This window comes from Lepisosteus platostomus, chromosome 7 (genome assembly GCF_059453375.1).
Source record: "Lepisosteus platostomus isolate fLepPlt1 chromosome 7, fLepPlt1.hap1, whole genome shotgun sequence".
Taxonomy (NCBI): Eukaryota; Metazoa; Chordata; class Actinopteri; order Semionotiformes; family Lepisosteidae; genus Lepisosteus; species Lepisosteus platostomus.
Window position 1 is genome coordinate 17,748,783 of NC_142617.1, and position 23,478 is coordinate 17,772,260.

Consider the following 23,478-nt stretch of genomic DNA (forward strand, 5'->3'; position numbering starts at 1 on the left):
CTGTTTTGCGACTTAGAGACAAAGAAAATACATACTGTATTAGTCTTTTAGTCTTTGGAGGCAAAACGAGTCCAACTATATTGGCAGAACTATCTACAATTTGATCATTGGAAGCTCTCATCTGGAGGTCTGTGAAAGAACATACAGTATTAAGATTCCTCATGATAAACATTTGCCTGAGCACATCTGTAAGACTCTGTCCAAAGAAGGAAAAAGAAGACAACAATTAATTATTGAAAACAGTGCGTTAGCTCATTTCATCCCTTAAAAGCAACTGGAAATAACCAATGGACATCTTTGCTGATCCCTGATTGAAAGTAACCTAATTTCCTGGTACCCACAGACCATGGCTAAACATCTTATGTGAATAACGCTTACCCTGCTGCCTTTCATAAGACAAACCATCACAATACATACAGTATTATTAAACCCACTCCTACTGCACATTTGCCATAGTTCCAGAACTAACGGGTATGTTTTCAGACTTGGGCGTCTATTATTTTGAGACTCTCTAGTTGTCGTCTTCCTGTATGGTTCTGAACCACCCACTCAAGCTGAATATGCCACTACGCAAGTTCTCCCTTTGTCACTTAGCATGGCAGGTCTTTTGTAGGAACATTAATTACATCAGAAGACTAAAGATCCTTTTGTTCATAACTCCTAATACACTTGTGTATTGATTTCAAAATCTTTTATCAAAAAAGCAAACATCAAATCTGTCATTTTTCATATAAACAAAGATGAAGTCCCAGCCACAGTAAGAACTTCAAAGAGTTTCTCAGAGTACAGCATTTATAGGTTTCCTTTCTACCACACACGCAAAAAGACAGTTATGTCAATAAGTATTTTTTTTTTTTATTGCAGATAAAACGGAAGTAGGCGTTCAGTTGAATATGTGCTTGCTTTCATCATTTATCTTTGTTCTCATATTTTCGGCTAATCTCAATGTTTAACATTTAATCATCTCATCTTTCAATATTCTGTCAATAATGTATTTCTTTTCCTAATGATGCAAGGATAGAAGATACACTTCTGTAACAGAGGCAGAGCTTGAAAATTGCTTTCAAGAGTGCACTGGTTTGCCATACTGCTAGGAATTCAGATTCTTAGCAGTGCAAGTAGAAAATAAATGGCCACAGAGAAGGATAACACATGCCCTTCTTATTTAAAAGTTAGTTTCAAGGACAAGGCAGAAATCTTACTACATTTCACATGAGAACATCATTTGTTTGCTTGATATGAATGTTTACATCTCATGCTATTAAGTTAAAGTACATCAGAAATTCCAGGAAGACAGTAATGATACACTAATGCATGTCCAGGAAATATATTAGAGCTGGATATCAAATCATAGGATTATACAGATATTGTAGCTCAGAGGAGAATAATACCATGAATTATTTGTACCCAAACACTGAATCTTGATTAGCTACCATATTGCTGTTATTAAAAAGTAAAAGAAGTGCTGTTATTAGAAAGCAAAAGGAGCCTCTTGATATCCATAAACCATGACCTTATGGCCAGACAGGTACACAGGTGCATGGATATGATGTTGTTAAAGATTTGTAGCCAAGTAGGATATTTGTGATGTTTATTAAAAGAGGGGAGCAGAGGTGGACTTCTTCTTGGTGCGTTTATCAGGGAATGTCTGTGGTAACAAGGTCACACATGGAATCTTTCAACAATTTACTAAATTAAGTGGTTTAAGTCATTACAGCCATTTCGGGAACCTCTGGAGTTGCCAGCTATTGGTATTTTGTTTTCAGATAATCTCTAAACTGCACAAATCACCTGCTTAAACATTCAAAACAATATTGTTTGTGGTGTTTAAAAACTACATTTCAAGGTAACTCATAAAGCCTGCTAGACTGTGACTCTCCCAAAAAAGAATCTGCCCTTGTAGGGATGCAAGAAGACACAGCACAATTCAGTGTAGTTCATAAATTAGGTGCAGTTTAGAGATTACCATCTAGACTGTGGCTCTCAGGACCAGGGTTGACCTGGCTTAGTGCTTTCTGTTTTTTTTTTGTACAACTTGAATAGCCAATTGAACAATTAACCTAATTCTTTTCCTAGGCATATACAGAATGGTACCTGTAGCCCTGAACAGTTGATTTCTCAAAACATTCAAGTCATTAAAGATGAATAAAACTCTTTGGAGACATGGTTAATTAAATTATTTAATTAGATTATTGAACTATGTAGCCATGTTCAGGCGGAACAAAAACCAGGAGACACTCGGCCGCCTGTAGGTACTGCGTTTGAGGCCACTCATTTAAATAAAAATGGTTTAACGTATTCTTTTAAAAAAGAGTCACATAAGAAAACATCTGAAGCAGCTGTCAGCACTGTATCTTTCATACTATCTTTCATACTTTATCCACTGAAATGGATAGACTCCGAGGGGGTGTACATTGTTATAGAAATAAACAAGCTCTAGCCGTAATTGAAAGTCATCTTGCCTCATATAAATAGCAGAGCTCAGATGTTTGGGTACACATTACCATCTTCGTTGTCACAAACCAGGAAGTGTGAAAAGGGTTTATTGGCAGCAAAGGGACAATTGGCGCATTAGCTACCTCGGCAGCCAATGCTGTTGTCACAGAGATGCCATCAAATCAGCAACTTGTCAGTTTCCACAAGGCGCCTAGCCTAACATGAGAGAATCACTGACTGCCTCACACCCACTTTTTAATTACTGCTCCATTCACGTCTTTGGCTTCTGTCAGTGATATTAGACTTTAAAAAGAATAACAAAGGAGGATCTGTTAAATAAACACGGACGGGTTTTCATAATATGCATGTCATCTTTTATTTAGTTGACATTTCTAGAGCATATCTGGGTTAACAACTGAAATTTGAACATCTGACTTTGAACAGAAAATCAGGATAAGCATTTGGCATCATTCAGAGCTCATCTTGCAGGTCCGACTCCCTAATGCCTATTATGGCCCAACTCTGTGAAAGGCCTTTCTGTACAGACACTATTGATGAAGAATTAAACATTTTAAACCCTGTATAAAGACTTTTTAAATGAAGCATGCCTGATTTATATGGACTGGTACAGTATGTGATTTACTTGACTAGTTACAAAGCGGTGCTTTATCGAGACTGAATACTTGAATACTGAGCAAAAACTACATTTTTCTTCAGGATCCAATACTGTCTCCTATAGTATTTCCTAAAGGGAAATATATTCAGTTGATCTTGGAGAAAGATAAAACTTTATATCATATAAATCATATATATCATACTTAATACATATATTTAGGTTAGACCAGTACTCCCACATACAGTACTTACTCTAACAGAGCAAAGAAAGCAAACCTTATACTTAATGCAAACAAAGTCTATAGAAATTTTCTTCATGCTAGCAAAGTGGATAAGGGTATTCAGTAAGCAAATGTTCAAGTGCCCATCCAATAAGAGCCACCAAGTTTAAGCATAATTGAATCTATAATTCAAACAATGCTTCTGTCAACAGAAAATATTTAAAGCGTATTTTCAACTCAACAGGTCCACCATAAGTATGGCCTGAAACACTGTGCAAGAGTTATTTACTACTACACCAAAAAGTCATTTCTGGGCACCCCCTGGGAAGTCTGTAATGAACCTCAAGAGTCCTTTGGCTGAAAAGCGCTGTTCCAGTAGGGGAAGATCAATTAAGATACAGTTTCTCAATATTTAAAGTTCACAACTTTATGTATATGAAGATCATGGGCGGTATCAGGTGGGTTAAATTTTTTTTCCAACTGGTACATAGGTAGAGAAACATGTTCACACACACCATTCTCCTTGGCTTCCTGAGGGCTTATATTTATTCAGTGAGAGCTGTATTAATTTCCAATCTGCCATCAAATGCTGAACGCTGACACTACAAATAGTGAAGACCTCATCCATTCTGCAACACTGAGAAAAGGCTGTAGTGGCCAGCTGAGACTATCAGGGATTTTTTAAAGATAAATAATTGGTCATTCCAAACAAAAAGACGAGAGATCTCCATCTATACCCTCTCTGAGTTTGAGATCTCCAAAACACAAGATTTTCAGAGCGGACACTGAAAACATAAAAAATAAAATAAACAAATAATGATTTCACAATATTTTAAACATTTGAATAATAATTGAAAATTAATAGATCATTAAAATCATTATTCTTATTTTAACTAAAAACACAAGAAAAAAATCTAATCAAATCTTCTTGTGTCCAGGAAGTCAAAGGTGTTTCTGGTTATGTGCAGCCAGTTATACAGTACATCACCACTTGGGGAATCACAGATATACATGTATTTGACATTTTATGTATACAGTGTATACAGTATATAAATAGTGTCCAAGCTTACAAAATATTTCATTCCTTAAATGAGGACACGGAGATATCAGCAAGTTCAAACAGGTAAAATCTTATTCCGGCTAATTGTTATAGAGCACCTTCTTCAATAACAACAAAAAAATAATTATGGAGTGTCACATTAACAATGCAAATGATTTTCTTGGTTTGTAATCTGTCATAATTTGTCACGGCACTTCAGGCTTCCTAAGGGAGCTATATTGTGTAAATCTGCTGTGAAGAAGCTTCTGATGGTTTTAAATGCTTCCATTAAAAGATGTAGCTACCGTGGGAGAAGGCATTACTTCACTGTGGAATCCACATTCTTAAGCCTATTAATACCTGACTAGGAAGAATGAATTAGCAGAAGCCCTAGTCTTTTACTTTAATGCATTGTGCCTGAGGCTCACTGGGGTCATACTCACTTATACATCTAACACTTTGTGAGATTTTTTCTGTATTTTAGCAAGCCTAAAATAGTGGATCTTCAGGAGTTCTATACATAATACTAGAGAGGTAATAAAAGAAACATTACCATCATATAAATTCCCCTGTGATTACATTATTTTTTCTGCTTACCCACCATCAAATAATCATTTACTTAACTTATCACAGTTACCATATTTTCTGGTTCTTTAGTACCCCGAAAGTGTCCGATTAAAAGGTGAAATACTGTACAGTAACTTCACAGGCCTACAGGGTCTCTTGAACTGTAGTTTATTCTGGCTCCTGTATCCAGGCCAAGCGAATGGAGGTCACTGTAGTTTAACATTCCAGCACCCATGGCATTCATTAATACAGCTCATTCGTAAAGGAGACATTAGATAAAAATATCTTGTTTCAGAAAACAACGCTCATTGGGGGCTTGACTTCTCGGTGTTCTGGAAAGGAATCCAGAGCTATATTCAATGTTATACGCTGTAATCCCAACTCCTATCCTTTGCTAATGCATTAAATATACTAAGAAGATAAGGCCCTGACCAGGTCTAGACTTGTGGCATACAACATACAGTATGCATACACGTTTAGAATTGGCATAAGATTGTCTCTATCTTGCCATCACAAAAATGTCAACATCAGATGCACAAGCTCTGTGAACGTTGAGAACTTAAGGGAAACATTGAGTAAACAGCCTTTTGATTTGAAAGCAGCAGGAATTACAGTAAAAGAAAATGACATGCTATGTTGGTCATAATAATGCAAAAAAAAATTACAGACGGAAATATTAAGACATTTACTGTATTATGGCGACTCCCTGCAGAATGACTCCAGAATGTAACAGTGTAAAACCACCAAAATTTGACGGGAAGACTGTAAGCACTCACAGGGTCTGCTGTGGAACCGATGGAATAATCAAACTTGCATCATATTAATCTGTCTCCCTGCAGATTCTGGTTTGGTTTCTGCACTTCTGCCTAATGAACTTTGCTGCTTACTTAAACGTTAAGTGGACAGTACATGACCAATGTTTTATGTATTGTTCTTTTATTATATTGTCTTATTCTGTGATTTCAATTAGATCTATATTTGTTTGACAGTGATTAAAAAATAAATTGTTCTACACTGGCATATACTGTAATTGTGGAAATTATAACAATTCCTGTATAAGCTGTGGTAATTACTGTAATACTACCATTAAATATAACAGTTTTAGATGCAGACAATTTAAACTACATGTATAACTGTTACATAAATAAAGTTGACAATCAATTTAATTTGATACATAATATTTAATTTGTTCTTGTGAAAATGGGATAATACAGTGATTAGTAATATAGTCCATTTGCACACAGCAATACAAATTATTATTTACAAAATAAATGTACTGTATTTGCTGTTATACACACATACTCCCACACAGGTGCCCTACAAACAGCGAGCCAAGAAGATATTATTCCATAAACTGGATTATGTAACGTTTTTCTTATCTGCAAATATCTTGAGAGCTTGGCTTTGCCTACAATCTGTTTGCGTTTTTTACCATTTTAGGATTCCTTAAAACATGTCTGTCTTCAGTACGAACCAGTTGTGACACAAAAGAAACCACCGCTTAAGAGATGAATGAAGGCATAAGAAGCTTAAAGCTTCATTGGGTCAAGCCACAACAGCACAATTTGTCAAAAAGGAAACTGAAGAAAAAAAGTAGAGGAAAATTTGAATGTATTACACATACAGTACATACTGTACTTTCATGCAATAACCATCGCTGATATAATCGAGAGTTAGAATATACAAGTCATGTGCATCAAGATATTACTCAAAGCTTACACTTGTGTTTTCAAGTGAGTGTTTTCAACTACTGTATTGACTTTTGACTATATTAATAAAGCTTTATATTGGTGAAAAGAGACTAAGCGTGTCATTTCTCACTCTTTCATTTACATTTGTCACAACCTACAATAATTTGTTCACAACTGAAATCAAACTAAAAAAGACCAGATAATATGATTTGTTGAAGTATCTAATTCATTGCATTTACCCATCAAGCACCCAATTCACTGGGTGTTCGCCATCATTAACATGTGTTCCTCTATACACTGTACCATAAATTCTATCAGGATTAAAATAAAAAAAAAAAATTTCAATGGAAAAAAACACAGTTGTTCTTCACTTCTTTAACAATACAAATTTGCCTTTCCTAAGTAGCATATATTATTTCATGTTTCTACAAAAGCTCTGAAATTTAAGAGGAATACTGTATGAATTCAACAATACCTATAGTCAGCTTCAAAATGAAGGTGAATAAACGAAAATTTGGAATAAACAGATTAAATATGTTTAAAACATGTTGTGCATATTTATCAGACAATTGTTAAAGCTAGATCTGCAAACAAAAACAAATAAAAATATTCCAAGTGTTGTACATTATCTGGAACAGTGCTCCATGTATCAGTGACTTAGCAATCAGTAAAACTTAGTATCAGTAAAACTTAGCAATGCTTTAATCCCACACAAGACAATAAGGGTGTTATACATCTTTAGACCTCAGGGCACTTCTGTAAGGATGCCAGAATTCACAGGGCGGTACAGTGCATTACTACAATATGTTTTATTGTGGATGGGCACCTAGAGAACAAACTGGAAATATTAATGTATCTTTGCCTACTCTGTTCTGAAACATCAGCATATTTGCCACCATACACACTAAATATAATCCCAGACAACCTTTTCTATAGCCTAAAATGTTGTGTTCAGGATAAGGACACAAATAGCACAAAGAATATATACTATAAGCACACCAACAGGAGATTGTACATTCTGATCTCCAATTGTCTGAGAATGTCACCCACTCTTTCTAAAAGAATGGCAAATCAAACAAAAGATATTGCTATCTGCTTTCTTAAAGGAAGCATGAGTCAAAATTCAAAACAGATAAAGATGCTCCTTTAAAATCAGGAGAGAACTCCAATGAAAAGAAGCCTTATAATTTAAGTCTCTGCCTCCTACTGACTTCACTAAAAGCCACTAAAAAGTTCAGAAGTCCAAAGTCTTTAGAATGCAATGGAACAAACAGAGGTTTACGTGGAATCAACTATACTACTGTATAGAGGATGGATACAACTATAATGCAGTTACAAAATCATTGGCTTGACTGTGAAATACACCTTATGGGTTTTAACCTCTGATGGAGTCTGCTAGCAGAATCTGCATGTAACTCTGTACCCATACAGGGGTAGGAGCTGTGAACTCCTGCTGAATTCACATGCTAAACTCTAACCTTCATGCTTGCTGTAGCCCAAGAGCTTCTCCCTCTCTGTACTAAACTCCTATCTTCTTTAACTCCCTGATAATTAAGGAATGTTTTAATTGCTATCAGAGTTCTTGAGCTTCTTGAAAAAGTACCTCAAAGGCAGGAGAAGAGGAGTGTAGAGAAATGTGTATATAAACTGTGTAGAGCCAAATCCCCTTTGAAAAACTACAACAATAATCCTCATTGTATTGTTCCTTGTATGCAAACAATAAAGCTTGGCTTGAGAAACGCACACCTTAGGCTCAAATCGCTTCTACAACCTCCAATCTTGCAAAGCTGTGCATTTCTAAATTGTCCCAGCGTGAGTACGTACTGTAATGGACTGGTATCCTGCTTTTTGGGATATAATATACTTCTGGAATAGGCTCCAGGTTGCCACAATCCTTACCTTAAAGAACAATATGCCTTTCCAATAATGGAAAGCACCTTGCAGCGCTGTGGCCCTGGGTTCAATTCCTGGGCTTCTTTTTGCGAGGTGTACTGTATGTACAGTATGTTCTCCCTGTGTTTGCATGGGGCTCCTCTGTGTGCTCCTGTTTCCTCCCACAATCCAATGACATACTGGGTGGTTAATTAGCTTTTGGGAAAATTGGGGCCCTGGTGTGAGAGTATTTGCCTGTGTCTGTGTGAGCCCTGCAATGGTCTGTTATCCCGTCCAGGGTGTACCCGACCTTGCGCCCATTGCTTGCTGAGGTAGGCTCCACCACCCCCATGACCTTGCATTGGATAAATCAGTTAGAAAATGGATGGATGGATGAATGGTTTGACAGACTGTATTGCATCTCTAAGAGGGTGTTTGGAGAAGCTAGCCCAAGATCATCAGGGAAAAAACGTGCCCCTTTTTATTTTAATTGCTCTACAAATATCTGCTTATTAAGTCGATATGAAGAAAAGGGAATCTGGGTAAGAAATGACATTATTGGAATTGTGTCTTCTGTTCCTTTGAGAAATGCACTGCTGAAAGGATTTCAAAATTGTAAAAAAAGATGGAAAGGGGATAGCCTTACTTAATTATAGATAACATTCCAGACAATGTTTTTTGTATTCCTTTCACCCCATGGCTTGGCTGTCCTAGTACATTCCAGTGAACTGTGGCTGCATGTCTGACTGAAATATTAGCCAAAGGTTATCTTGAAAATACAGCCAACATTGACATGTTATATATTCCTTTATATGAACTATGCCATCAGCTTTAGCCTCCCATTCCCGTCTTTTAAGACAATCAAGATTAACCCTGCCCTTTGGAATCTTGTGTAGTAAAATATGAGCAAAAGAAATAACATACTCTACATCTGTAAAAAACCTGTTTTTAAAATATCTTTTATTATGGTTTCAGATTCATTTCATTCCTGAATAGTTAGTTTTTCTGTCCTTGCTGCTTTTTTTGTTTCAAATGACTTATTCTTGATCTACTTGTAATGTATGCCTCTCTACATTTCTGGCTTGAATCTATATTATTTCACATGCAGATGATGGACATCAGAAGAAGATACCTTATGATTATTACAACTCATTACTTTAGGTAACGTCTGTATATTTGCCATGAAAATAAAATAATTTAAGAATGCTACAGACATTGCGATTAAATAATAGATGCACTAATTTGCGAACTGTAAAAAAAAGAAAATAACTGCACATGAGATGAATAAAAAGGCATCGAGTGAACTGAGTAGGAGAGACTCTGGGGGCAGGTTCTTCAGCTCTGAGTAACTACATTGGCATCACATTAGATCTTATTGGCAAGTATCAGCTATCAAATTGGATTCAGCTATCAATCAGCTAAGTCAAATTGGATTCTGCACCAGAAGTCTGGTTCCTTGCATTTGTTTTACCATTAAAGACTGGTCAAAGAGGTTTCTTGGCTTTCCATTCATTTTGGGCTACAGAGCAAGAAGATTTATCATCTTTGCTGTTTACTCAAAGTACGGCCAGAAAAATGATTTGCAGTCATTTTTTTTATTTGCTATTTTTCAAGCTCTGGTCTGTGAAACGTACACATGGGGAAGGATCAGCATGGATGGCTGCTTTCATCTCAACATATTCAGCAGAGCCTGTGTAAGCACTCTAGTATACAGGTACTGTATGATATCCTCAATGGTCTACATCAGCTTCTGCTTCACAACCAGTTGTAAGGAATATTTTTGGCTTGTTTTCACTCTGATTTTTCACCAAAACCAAAGCTGGAAAAATGAAAAATAAAGCACAATTAGCTAAACAAATTCATTTGCACCCACTGAGCAATTATGTAGATTTAGATAACACTGTGTAGTGGCGAGGCTTATTAATAAGGCAGAATTAAGTGTTTCTGAGCTTTCCCAAATTAGGCCTCATCTCTCTGTTCATCTCTGTGGTGCAGCCACAGAGAAACTATTCATGCAGGCTGATTTAAGGTTCCTTTGATAAGGTTTCCTAGGACCGCTCCCAAAGGGGGATGCACTTATCTAAGCCTGGCTTTCATGATCAATGGTCATCCATTGGCGCCTATCTGTCTAGGGAGTGCCAGATGGACATCTGGACTGCATTCCTAAGTGCCAGGAGTAACTGACTCATATCTCACCTTGATCAACCAATCAGGGACTGGTAGGGCCGAGTAACCCACGTGGGACTCTGATGCCCATGGAACTTTCAGCCAATCAACGAGCTGAAGTTCCTCCAGGTAAAAACAGGCAACACAGAGAGCCTGGGAGATTCAGTAGGATTCAGTGGAGAATTCTTGGACTTTTCTAAAGGGAATTCAAAGGAGAATTCCAGGGCAGGACGGCCCAGGAGCGGAAGGCTCCCAAGGGCAGGACATTCTCGCAGCGCGCCTCCTGACCATCCTGAGACTCAGCCCGGACAACCACGGAACGGCCAGTGTGTCCGAGTGCCAGAACTTTCCTTTGTTCTAAGAGTCTAGAGCGGAGGTTGCCAGAGAGTAACCAGAGGATCCACCCGAGGTTAGCACCAGCAGCAGGCCTCGTGAACAGGTCGGAACTGTGGACAGCTGAATCACTATTCAGAACTAGCTCTTCATCAGGAACGAACTGGTCCTCTTCCTGACTTGCTGGGACTCACAGTCATCTTTTCTCCTGTGCGCAAACTTTGCTAGTTAAAGCCAACACTAACTAGCCGGTCAGTGAGCATCAGCAGCGCACTGTCGCAAGCCGCACAGCACAGCCTGGCACCGAGCCAGAGAGCGCGGATTGGACAGCAACAGCCTGCAACTGTTTCTTTGAGTCTGCAGGAGATCTGAATCCCCAGAGATTGGATGAGTATTCAACTTCAATGCATTACAGCTCGAGAATTCAATTGTTATCCCAACCAGTTGATATCAATTTAATTCCTAAGAGTTATGTACTTGTTTTGAGTATCTAATGTAGAAGTTATAACCAAGTGCATTTACGAAACGGTCTAAATGAATGATATGTCCTCTTGATATATGTAACTCTTTGTAACTGACTGAATATATACCTTTTGTATTCTGATAACCCTCTCGATAAGATCTGTTAGGTTTATATGCATATTCTATGTATTAATAAATGTATCCTCGTGTATTAGTACCTGTGTGTGTGCGTTGTTTGAGTTATATCGCACGGTTGGATTCTAAAGCCATCAAAAGAATCAATTTTGTGATTTATTGCTACAATTAATAATTGTCCCAGTAAATGCCCAAACCCTACAGAACTGGTGCCTTCAGAGAGTGCACTACATTTAATTTTGCTATGGCAACGTTACAACTGTAAATCCCAAAGTATTTTGGAAAATGATTTGTAATGCGTTGTGAATTAACACATCGTCTATGTATCGACCTTATCATAGCAAGCCTACCCCCAGCAAAAAATAAAACAAATTATCTTAAAGTGTTGCCAGAATCCCTCTATTTTATTTGCATTTCTGGATTAGATTTAAAAAATGTTACAAAGAGTTTAAAGAGGGACAAAGATCTGACCTCATTCATCTGTCCAGGTTGGTGATCAAAATTGACAAGATATTGACAGATAAGGTTTTATCCTGACAGGAAACTTGGCAAAAATGTCTAGAGAAGAATGTTTGCAGACAGCAGGAGGTCATTTCATCTTGCTCTATTTGTTTGCATTCACCAAGATGGGGTGGTCTATGATATAGCCGGCTCTTACTTTCATTTAACACATCAGGAAAATAGTGCTGCAAATTGGCAACCTCCTTCGGAGCCATCCCAGATCTGTTTACTGCCCATGGCAGTGGTGGACAGCACAGTATTGTATTGTCACACTTTCATCAGCTTAAACAGACTTGGAACATATGGAATTTTTTATCAATTTACTAATTTATTAAAGCTAAATTAAATCAAGAATGGCCCAGCTGTGGGGTGTTGTTATTTTTTATTTTAAATTTGATCTAAAATGCTTAATTGAGCAAAAAAATATTAAAAAAATATGAACAGAATCTTCAGTGATTAAAAGAAAAATTAATTACAGGTGAAAAAATGGGATCCTAAAGTTATAAAAGAGGAAAATGTGTTTTGGATTTCTCTGTAGCTATTTCACCTATTTTTAATGAAACTGGAAGTACACTGCCAGCATACTTTATGTACATACAGTACTTCTTTAATTTTAAAACTGAAAAAAGAAATAAAACATGATAAGGTAAGAGGTCTCCTGAGTTTAGAATATGAAAACACAGTAAGTACAAATACTTTTAATTGGAAAAAAAAATATCAAGTCATGGCTTACTGTACTATTTTAATCTCAGGGGGACCTTTGCTGGGTTTTTTATTTATATTTTTGAGCATGTTGGAAGGCAATAAAATATAGAGCTGCAGATGTAAGCAGAATTCAGCTGTAGACTTAATGATGTGAAGTGTCAAAAGGCAACGCGAAGGTTCAATTACCATGTACCATTGTACAGAGTTATTGAAGTATACTGAATATTAAAAGAAACTTAACTCACTCAAAGAAACTTGATTATGCATGCATGTTGTTAGAAAACACTGATTTTGGCTATCAGTTTTTGCAGTTTGATAATTTATGATTATGTGATCGTCACACAGCCAAGTGATTAACAATTGTATGAGCGCTAAATCACCTCATTAGTGAGAGAGTTGAGTGGACAAAGGTGAAGAGGTGGTTTAATCTGTTAAATAAGGAACAAGCAATAGGTTTATTCCATGCTGAAAAGAGAAGAAAGAAAACAATGTTTCAGTTGTGGAGCCTTCTTTGGGTGTGAGCCGAAACGTTGCGTTTTCTTTCTTCTCGTCAGCATTTAATAAACCTATTGCTTGTTCCTTTGCAGCCTACTTTAATGATGAATTAAGTCTTTGTCCAGGCAGTGTGAGAAAACTGGGAAAACTGAGAATATGAAAAGACAGCATTTGCAAACCTGGTATAAAATAAGCGTAACAGATATTGTAATGCTTCTAGCTGTAACTGGTGTCTGGGCTTCTTCCACTGGGATACTGGGTAATTGTGATGGCATTGACAATTAAGAGCAGGTAGATACTCACAAAGCTGGCAGAAAAGAACTCATTGTAGCTTCTAATCACAGCACTTGGTGGAGACGTTTTTAGTTGGACAGATGCAAATGTTTCTAAAGTCTAAAGATTAAAAGGAATCGACTTTTGGTGTATTAATAGGAAGAAATTCTACAATACTTGAGAAAACAAAATCACATCTCTGTGAAACTGCAAAACATTTCTGAGCACCACTTAAGTACATGGAACAGAGTCTGACCTTGAGCTTTTTGTAATTACTACTGTACAGTACCACAAGTGGTGCAAGATTACAAACATCAGCTGTGTTCGTCTCTTGATATGTTTACTATTTTTTTTTAATTTCTAAAATACTTAAAGTTATAAATCCAAGCATTCTACAGTATGTTTATTTTACCTACAATTTGAATGCATTTACTATCCCCCACCACTACCACCACACACACACACCCTCTAGTCTACATTTGCTGAACATGGAAAGTTCATAGCATCTTGTGTGGATCATACAGCTCAGAAGAAACTGAAGAAAATTGCATGCTCTCTGCTATCATAGTCTAACAACAACCTTCAGCTGACAGCCTAACAAGCAGATACAGCTGAGCAATTTAATCCTGTAGCATTGAACTCAGTCCAAGATACTAGTACCTCTACCTGGCCTTTGCTATATACTGTATATGCTGTGGAAAGAAGGGGACTGGGGGCTGTGTACTGTAGATCAAACAGCTATCTTCACATTTGCAGGCATTTCAGAACCACTGAGACAGGAGTTCTATACTGTATGTCCTAAACTATTTGTAATTCACAACCAGTGCAATTCCAATTCCATAATGCTTAAATGTTAAAGGAAATGCAAATCATTTCTCAATTCATGTTAGCAACCAGGAGCAACTGAAACATACGGTATGAAAAGCATAACTCAAGCCTTTTCAGATATTACTTCTACATACTGTAGCATGAGCTTCTCCTTCTGAAATCAATCTTTGTATTGTTCCTTGCAGTAAATGGGGCACAGGTACAGTATTTTCATTAAAAATTGATCTTTGAATCACTGTAATTCAAAAGAGATTTATTTTTTCAGTATTTTTCATTTCATTTCCCCCTAATTTGGAATCATCTATTGTTTCCTTATATGTCTGCTCAATGCTGTGACACCTGTACTGCATAGGAAGAATGAGAATGAGCAGACATTTAGCACTTTCCTTCACAGTTTGATGTACGGTCAGCTCCAGAAGGCCTCAGGGGAGAATTAGTACCTTTTGGAGGAGTGGAATTTCTCTCACTAACATTACTATGAACACGCAGGTACTCAGGAAGTTTGCTATCTTGCCAAAAGCAGAGATAGCCGTGGCAAACTCATCCCAATGAGACCTCAGTTGTACACTGCCAGATGTGCACAATCATTGTTACAGTTGGCTGGTGACCATTGACATGACCCAGCCTTGATCTTGTAATGTCCACTAGGTAAAAACGATGACCCTTTGCCTTAAATTGACACTTCAAATTAAACCCCAAAAAGCTCTGCGAAAAGCAATGTGGAATGGTTTGCTTCAAATCCCAAATCCCTGCCTTCTCTAAGCAATCTTAGTATGAAAAAAAATTGAATCCTTTTTTACCAGTTTAATTATACATCGTAAACTTGGACATTGTGATTAAAATTCATAAACAAAGTCCACTTCAAACTTTACCAGTGCAATCACTGCTAATTCTGTTTCTTACTGTTGAGATTTCTGAGTGTAAACAAAGCCCTGGGTGAAATCCGTTACATTTAATAATTCAGAAATTAACATATTAATGCAGCACACTTTCTGAAAGATTTTTTTTTCAATTAATACTTAGACTTTTCCTTCATCTTCAGTTCAGCAAAGAATAGGAACTATGAATTAATTTGGAGTACACTAAAACATGTTCAAAGTTTTCTTCTTCTTTAATTTGTTTTTCAATGTCAACATTTCCCAGTATGGGAGTATCCAGTATGTATTCCCAGTATGGATACATAGAACATACAGTATGTCCAGAAACAGTCACACAGGGAAAAAAATAAATGCAGAAACTAGATAATTATGATATTATAAAAAATAAACCAAGCTTCCTTATAACATATTGACAGGTAATGAATCTTTAATTATTCCTGTGAATCTGTTAAATATATATTTCTACAAAGTGAAATATTAAAATTTTAATTTTTGAAGGTGCAATTTATTTTAATCTATTTATTCCTCTTTCTAAATAAAAAAATAATATTTATGGTGCCTTATTAGCAAAGCACATACAGAATTAATACAAATATTAGATATGTTTTAACTCTTGCCCAAAACAACATCACCTCCATAACTAAAAAATCCAAACAAGAAATGGACGGCAATTCTAGGTATTCTATCAGTCCAAGAGGGATGTACTTTACCCCTAAGCAAATAGTTCCCAAACCTAGACTTTGATAAAACACTGTGTACCGTTTTTCCAGATGAATTCTACATCTCCAGTGCCAATTCATGTCTTACTGTACTTACTTCTTGCTTGTTTAGACTATTATTTAGCTAGTGTCTCTGGTCAGTCCTGATTAAAAAAACTTTACATCACACAGTAGGTATTATTTCCAACAACAGTATACAGATCATAAGACAGCCTACTATCTTCAACTTGCTTGTTGTTATTTCTGACTTAAGTGTTCTTACTAATTGATACATTTATGATGAACAGACACAGGTGACTGCACTGTATTACACTCCCACAACAAGCATTTACTTTCCCTTCTGTATCCAATTGGCTACATTTCATGCAACACACTGGAACACGTGAAAAAGAGCAGTTCTGAAATTCAGGAGTTTTGTACAGGATTGATACCAATTGCAAATCCCTTTTATCCTTTTAAGAGCTGGATGCAAATTCACAGACATGCCATTATAAAACTGAAATCAATTATCCTGTCATTAAGAACGTGGCTTAAACAAAAATCAAGACACACTTTTTTCTCTAGGACAAGGGTTGGAACCACTGTCTTACATAGCCAAAGCTAATGGGTATGGTATCTCAATATGATAGTTCACTTCCCTAACACACATTACATAAGGTATGGTTTTGAAAGCAGATAAACTGAATCACAATTATTATAGCTTGCCATTTCATGTAATTATGCTCTTGGAGTTGTTTTTCTTCAAAATAATAATTATAATATGAGAATGTTTGCTTCCGCTCAGCTTCTTTCATACAGTACATACTGTATGTACTTCATTAAGAACTGAGAGTCTTAGGATTCAGGTGTCTGTTAACAAAGTTGTGTTACACTGAAAAATGCACCTGACAATGTGATGGGGTCACTGTGGACCTCTCCGACATCTACTGCTCTTGCTGAGCAGCCCCTTAACTATTTTTTTCTAAAAGTGCTATTCATAATATCTCACAGTCTGTACAGTATTACAGGGTATTCTACTTCAAAATTAAATCTATAGCACCTCAGATCACAGGACCCTTGTAGATACCTTTAACTTTGAACAAAAGGTGCAGTTCTCCTCAATTAGAACAACCTGTCCTCACCTGCAGCCTTCTCAAGAAGCAGCAAAACGGCCCTGGCAATGAGTATTTCAGACAATGTACAAGAGTCAACAAATTAGCTTGCAAAAAAGTCATTCTTGCATCCGTAACAAGCCTATGATGGCCTAGCTCTTGAAACTGAAGTGCTGATCAAGAGGATGGTTGGATCAATGCCATAGGCCTGGTGGGGTCAATGAGACCTCTGTGGCAATAGAAGTGCAGAGAGATTAACAGACAATGCCCTTTCCAGCTTCAGATCTTCCATCTATTACTTTTTCTAGTTACCAACCTAGTTTGGTAACTAGATGTTTTCTCCCTGTTTCTAGACAAATGGATTATTACCTTAATTAATATATTAACAAGGGTTGTTAAGGCCTGGGCTGTCTGTACCAAGCTGCCCAGCCACATTGTCAAAGCTGATACCCTGGCTTTTTTTTTTCAAAACATGGCTGGAGATCACCAGACCAATTACTTACAGTATAAGCCATGAAATGAACTAAATGGGCTAAATGGCCTCCTCCGAACTGCACGCTTTCCAATGTTTTTATGGACAGAAGGAAAAGCCTTTTTTTTTTTTGCAATGTCAGAGAGCCAAAAAACATTTCAAAGAAAGGACTCTTTCTTACAATCAAAATATTTTAAGAATTCTTAAGTATTGCTGGACACTGAAATACTTTTCCCCACAATGTTAAAGTGTTACAAGTATGGAGAAGCCTTAAAATCGACATTTCATATTAAACTTTCTCAACCCCATAACTAATGAACAAATGACTAAGATAACTTCATTCTTTTGGGAATGGAAGACAATGTACAAAATCATAAAATGAAAAGCACAAACAATGTATGATCTTTGGCTAAAAATATATAGTATTTACTGATATAAAGCATAAAGAATATATCACAGAACTTTTTGTGTGGTTTATTATTCTCGTCACCCTAATTAGAAATCATCCTATGCATGTCAGACAATTCCATTAGATTAATTTAAAAGAAGCAGGAAATATTCCTAACATGTTAAGTTTAAATTAGTGGCAAAATGTGCATTTGTAACTAAAGGTTTTATAGCAAGCTGTTAATTGATTCAATTACACTTTGTGACATTTACTAGAGTGACGTATGCATTTGAAATGTACTAACATCAATCCTGCCCATCTTAGTCTTGTTAAAGCTCCAAAGTTTTAGCTTTCATAAGGATATTTAGTGTTTTCAAAAGTATTCAAAGGCAACAATTCTTTGCTTCTTTGATGTGTGGGGACACCACCATCCTAACCACACACAACTTGCAATTTTGAGAGATGATCCACGTGTAGCTTAAGAACATACCACTTGTTTTACTGTACATGCAGAAGAAAAAAAAAATTAACCACCGGTGCTGTGAACAACTAGGTTATTTCAAGTGAGCTAAGATCCAGCACCTTTTAATAAAGAAAGGTTCCTTTGTGAATGGGCAGTTCACACTTGAATTGTTGTACATCACCAACTTTTTGACAGGCACTGAATTTGACAATAAGCAGAAATATTATTACAAAGCATTTCATTTAGACAGCACTACTATAAGAACAGTAACAATTGGTTCAGGAGGAAAGACTAGAAATATGCAAGGATAACTTTGTAAAGTGGGTGTAAAAGAGCAGTACAACTAAAGACAGAATTCATGTACAGTACATGTAGCAAAAGAATTCAACTGTCCAAGCAAAAACAGGTCATAGTTCACTAGTAACATGGTGAACAAAGTTTTAGTTTTGAAGTCCTGGATTGACAAAGGGTTTTTTATTTCGAGCAGACACCTGTATCTGCTGGGATCAAACATCACGTTGACACTATGCATTCTATGAGTTTATTACTTACCAAGGTCCTTTATTCTGGGAAGAACATTGTGAGTGAAATTGCTGTAAGATGCAATTTTTCCTTCAGGGGAAGCTATGCCCACATGAGACTCGTAAATCCGTAAGCTACGTGGCTTTGGGGGGCGAGGATACCTGTGCTGTGAAATGCAAGAGACAAAAACAACACAAAATGACAAAATTACAGCATTATTCTACTCCCAGTGGTATACACATGCTTATGCAGAGGGGAAAAAAAGCTAAACACCAAATATAATCACACTTACTGTAATACATTTGCATGGATGTGACAGGATTGAAATGGATCCCTGGTTTGTCAGCCGGCACACGTGTCTCAAAACCTTAGTGAAATTACATATGCAGGGCAGCTTGGCTTAATCAAATTTGACTTGGTCTCATTTCAATGTCAAATGACCTCAAGCACATTTTTGCTCCTTCATGTACAGTATTTTCGTTACAGTGGACAGTTGTTGACACAGTTTTGCAACTTCTAATGATATGTTTAGAATAAACAAAATCCAAAATAACAAATAACTTAATAAATAAAATAAACTGATGTCTGTCAGATAATAAACTCAAAACTTAATAAACCCTAAGCCCAACGTGCAAGAAAAGGCTTTCCCGCCATAATCACCTCTTTTGTTGTTATGTTAATTGTGCGTGATCAGATAGCCACAGAGAACTCTTATTTTTGTTTGGGAGGGTACAGGCAACTATAGCTTTAAGTTTTTAAAGTGCCTCAGTTGTAAGACTATTAATGCCTACACAAATATACAGAGTACATACCGTATAGTATTGGAAGAAAATACTGTATGGAATCAAGGAAAGAAAGGAGATGTGGAATGCAAATTGTTTAAAATAACTGTTTAACATATATAATGCATGTTATCTAATAATAATACAAAATACAGTATATTACAGAACATTTGCAAATTATTGAACAATAAATTGATAACTGGTATGGGGACCCTGCCTTTTGTATAAAACCTAAGCACTGGTTTTCATACTTTCTGCAATTTATCAACCAATTTTTGTGGAATGGAGTTCCAAATATCCTGTAACACTTCCCACAAATGCATGAACCATTGCTTGGTGGTTCGCAACATTCTTGTAACCCCATATGGTCCGATATTCTTATCAGGTATCTCTGCAGGCAAAGCCATTTTTAAGAGTGTCCCAGCAGTCTCCTTATTTGTCAAACAGTTCAATACACTGACTGCACACGTGGGGTCATTGTCATGTTGAAAAATGAATCCGTTCCGTGAGATGTACTGCTGGGGAAATGACATGGTGCATCAAATCCTTGCCTTGATTTTATGGAAATCTCCAATACTCTTGGCTGTGATGCAGCCCCACAATTGTATTGATTCACCCCCAAGCTTCACTGTGGCCGGTGTACCCTGACTGTAACACTACTCTCCAGTCTGCTTTTGAAACAAAATGTCACTGATTACTGTCAAACTGCTCAAACTTGGATGCGTATGAAAAGACCATCATTTTTCAGGTTTGATCATCCCGCTGCTGCCCATTTCAGTTTTTTTTATTGCCTCTCCACAGCAATGGTTTCAAGCAACTACATGCTTTGTGAGACCATTTTGCACTAACGTTACCTTCTGCACTTGCAGCTGGGTCATTGAGGAGATCTGTGCTGCCACCTATCAAGCAGATAGTAGTAATTTACTATCTACATTTTCGCCAGGAAACTTGACATTGGTTTGGGTTTTCATCTTCAACTGCTACAGTACCTGTATCACTAATTCTTCCCAAAGTTTTACACACAGCACTGCATAAAACATGGATTGTGGTCTGCCATCTACTGATAAGAATAATCTTCATTAACTAAAACTGTGATTTGTGTGTAATTGTCAAATGAGTTTCTGTCCCAGAAATAAATGTTTATACTTAAAACTGTATCATTGCCTGTAATTAAAAAGGTCATTTCTAATCATATTGCACCATACCAATACAATATTGTATTAAATAGCATTTCACTTTTCTAAAAAAAATACTCATCTCTGTAAGATGTATTATTCTCTTTTTCCTTTGTTTCTGTAAAATATTCCCAGTGCGGTACTGTATATACCGTACATAGGCGCATCTTCTTCTAAACCAGCTTGTGCTCATATTCACAACACTCTTAAATATATTCACATATTCTTTTTTTAACTACGAAAACATTTTATTGAACAGAGTATAAACACTATGTGCCAATTCTAAAATAGAATAAAAAGTTTTTGTTTTCTTTGCACCACACTGCAAAAACATTGCAAGGATTATGATCCACGGACAATTTACACAGAACTCGCTTTGCATTAAAATACAAAATGCTCACTTATTGGTAGTAAACCACACCAAGAAAACTCATCCCTATTATGAAATACTTCTGTGGTCAATTAAAGATAAGTAACTGATGTTGATAATAATAGGCAGAATATAGTTAATTAGTCAATACTGTGAACAAGCAGAAATTACATCTGTGTGGACTTCCACCCATTAAGTCAACCTACAGTACAGTACACATCTGCAAAAGTAAAATACAACTGAAAAAACATTCTTGGAGGTTCAATGGAACTTCTATAATGGAAATGGACAGGAAAGGTCAATGAAATTCAGCTTGAACAGGCAATAATGTTGGACATTAGAAATACAGTACAACATAAGATGTTTTCTTCCTATTTAAGGGATACCCTTTGCCATTTAAAGATCTCACAGCTATTCTTTAGCTCTTTAGAATGGCTACAGATTACTTCATTTGCAATTCCTTTATCTATCCCATCTTGTTTCTGTCCTCCATCCCCATTTTGAAATGCAAATCTCAAACAATTTTCTAAGGTCAAAGCAAATCAAAGCAGTGGACGAAGCTCTGCCAGAGCGCAGACTTGAGATATAGTAACCAGAGCTTTGAAATCCAATAGTAGCTTGAAAAAGCACTAATCTGCTTTTGTGACAATCAAAAATGAACTTTAAAATTCAAAAAACAGCAGAAGTACAATGTACTGTAGGAAATAAAAGTATCAGCAACATTATTTTTATGGGCATGAGAGGATGGAGGGTGGAGTTTCCTTTACGTCCAAATTCACTGTATTTGAAAATGTACCTCTTACACTGTATAGAAAATAGCACTTTTTGTAAATGATTCTGGTAGATATATGGATCCATTTTTTTGCTTTATTTTATGAGTGCACATTGTACATCTTGAGTCTGTACAATGTGCACTCATAAAATAAGCTGCTAGGCAGGGTGATTTTTTTTTCAAATCAGATTTAAAAAATATTCTTGGCTGTGATGCTATAGATAAAAAAAACCTTACCTCTTATTATGAAGGAGGATTACCATATTTCATTAACATTTAAAGGATCAAGATTTGCATCATGTATGAAAGCAGGCAGATATCAAAGTAAAATTAAACATTTGTCCTGGTTTAACCACATAATACTATTATAAGCACATGGAAACACTACAGCACACTTGAATCTGAAGTATGCTATGATTGAACATTTTGCTAACAGAGAGTACATAAATATTTACAATACAATGAGAAGCACTGATCTGTAATTTGGAATTATCCAAATTACCCTTAAAATAGACTGCCAGGAAGTGGAAATCATCATCATTTACATCATTATTATCACTTCTGCTGCATTGTACTAAAGGTATGGAGAAGCAGTTGCATAATGCCTTTTCCTGAGCACAGGCAGCTTCAGGTTCAGAAATGTAATGGCCAATAGAAAGAAAAAAGAAATGCTGAAAGATTTGTGGATATGTGAAAGATCTGAATCATTTTCTAATATAGCATTACATAGGGGATGTCCTAAAATATTCTAAAAGAGGGACTTCTTTCCATGGGACCACAGTGTCTTTTGGTTTTCATGTAAGCGAAAGTACACATTACATTAGTGAACTAGTTTTGTAACTAAATGAACTCTGGCCATACACTCCCAATAGCTTAAAAAGACCTCTCGATCTCTCTAGGATAAGAGTCATACATTGTAGCTCTGGGAGCTTTTTCTTTTTTGGAATAATCAGTTATGTTCAACTTTATAACCACACAACTTTGAAATGCCAACTTTTTATCAGCAGAACTATATGAGAATAGTAATGTACTTAACAGGAAGAATGTGGCTATGTGGCCATGGTTTGATAAGCATGTGTGACACTTTGGGTGGATAGTTTTCCTTCCTTTCCCGTAACCATAACAGGGAAAGCACCTTCTGTCTCGGATCAAATATCTTCCAAAACCCCAAACTGCCAGTTACTGTTCATTATCCTTAGCACAAACACTACGTCTTACAACAGACGGCTCACACCAGTCTGTCACACACTTAAATATCCTGAGGACAGGACTCCCATTGACAACAACTGTGCATAATTAACTCAGGAGAATTCTCATTAACTAAACTTTTTCCAACACACAAATGTGGAAAGGGGGAATAGACTCTGTCATATCCTAGGCCCATAGTAGATTCCCCCTATAACTTTACCTCATATTGACACTGATGTTATTCACACCTGTATGCAAAGGCTTTCTTAGATACCAGATCTCAATCCAATTGAGCACATATGGGATATCATGAAATGAC

At 36.5% G+C, this 23,478-nt stretch overlaps 1 protein-coding gene across 1 annotated transcript in view; it reads right to left on the reverse strand.

Moving 5' to 3' along the window:
* The window catches only part of LOC148658417 (1,4-alpha-glucan-branching enzyme-like), a 377,056-nt gene that overhangs the window by 247,843 nt on the left and 105,735 nt on the right, over positions 1 to 23,478 (reverse strand). Inside the window, exon 5 of the mRNA XM_088639572.1 lies at positions 18,903 to 19,038. Within this exon, the coding sequence (XP_088495698.1) occupies positions 18,903 to 19,038 (136 nt within the window). The remainder of the gene's footprint in view (positions 1 to 18,902; positions 19,039 to 23,478) is intronic.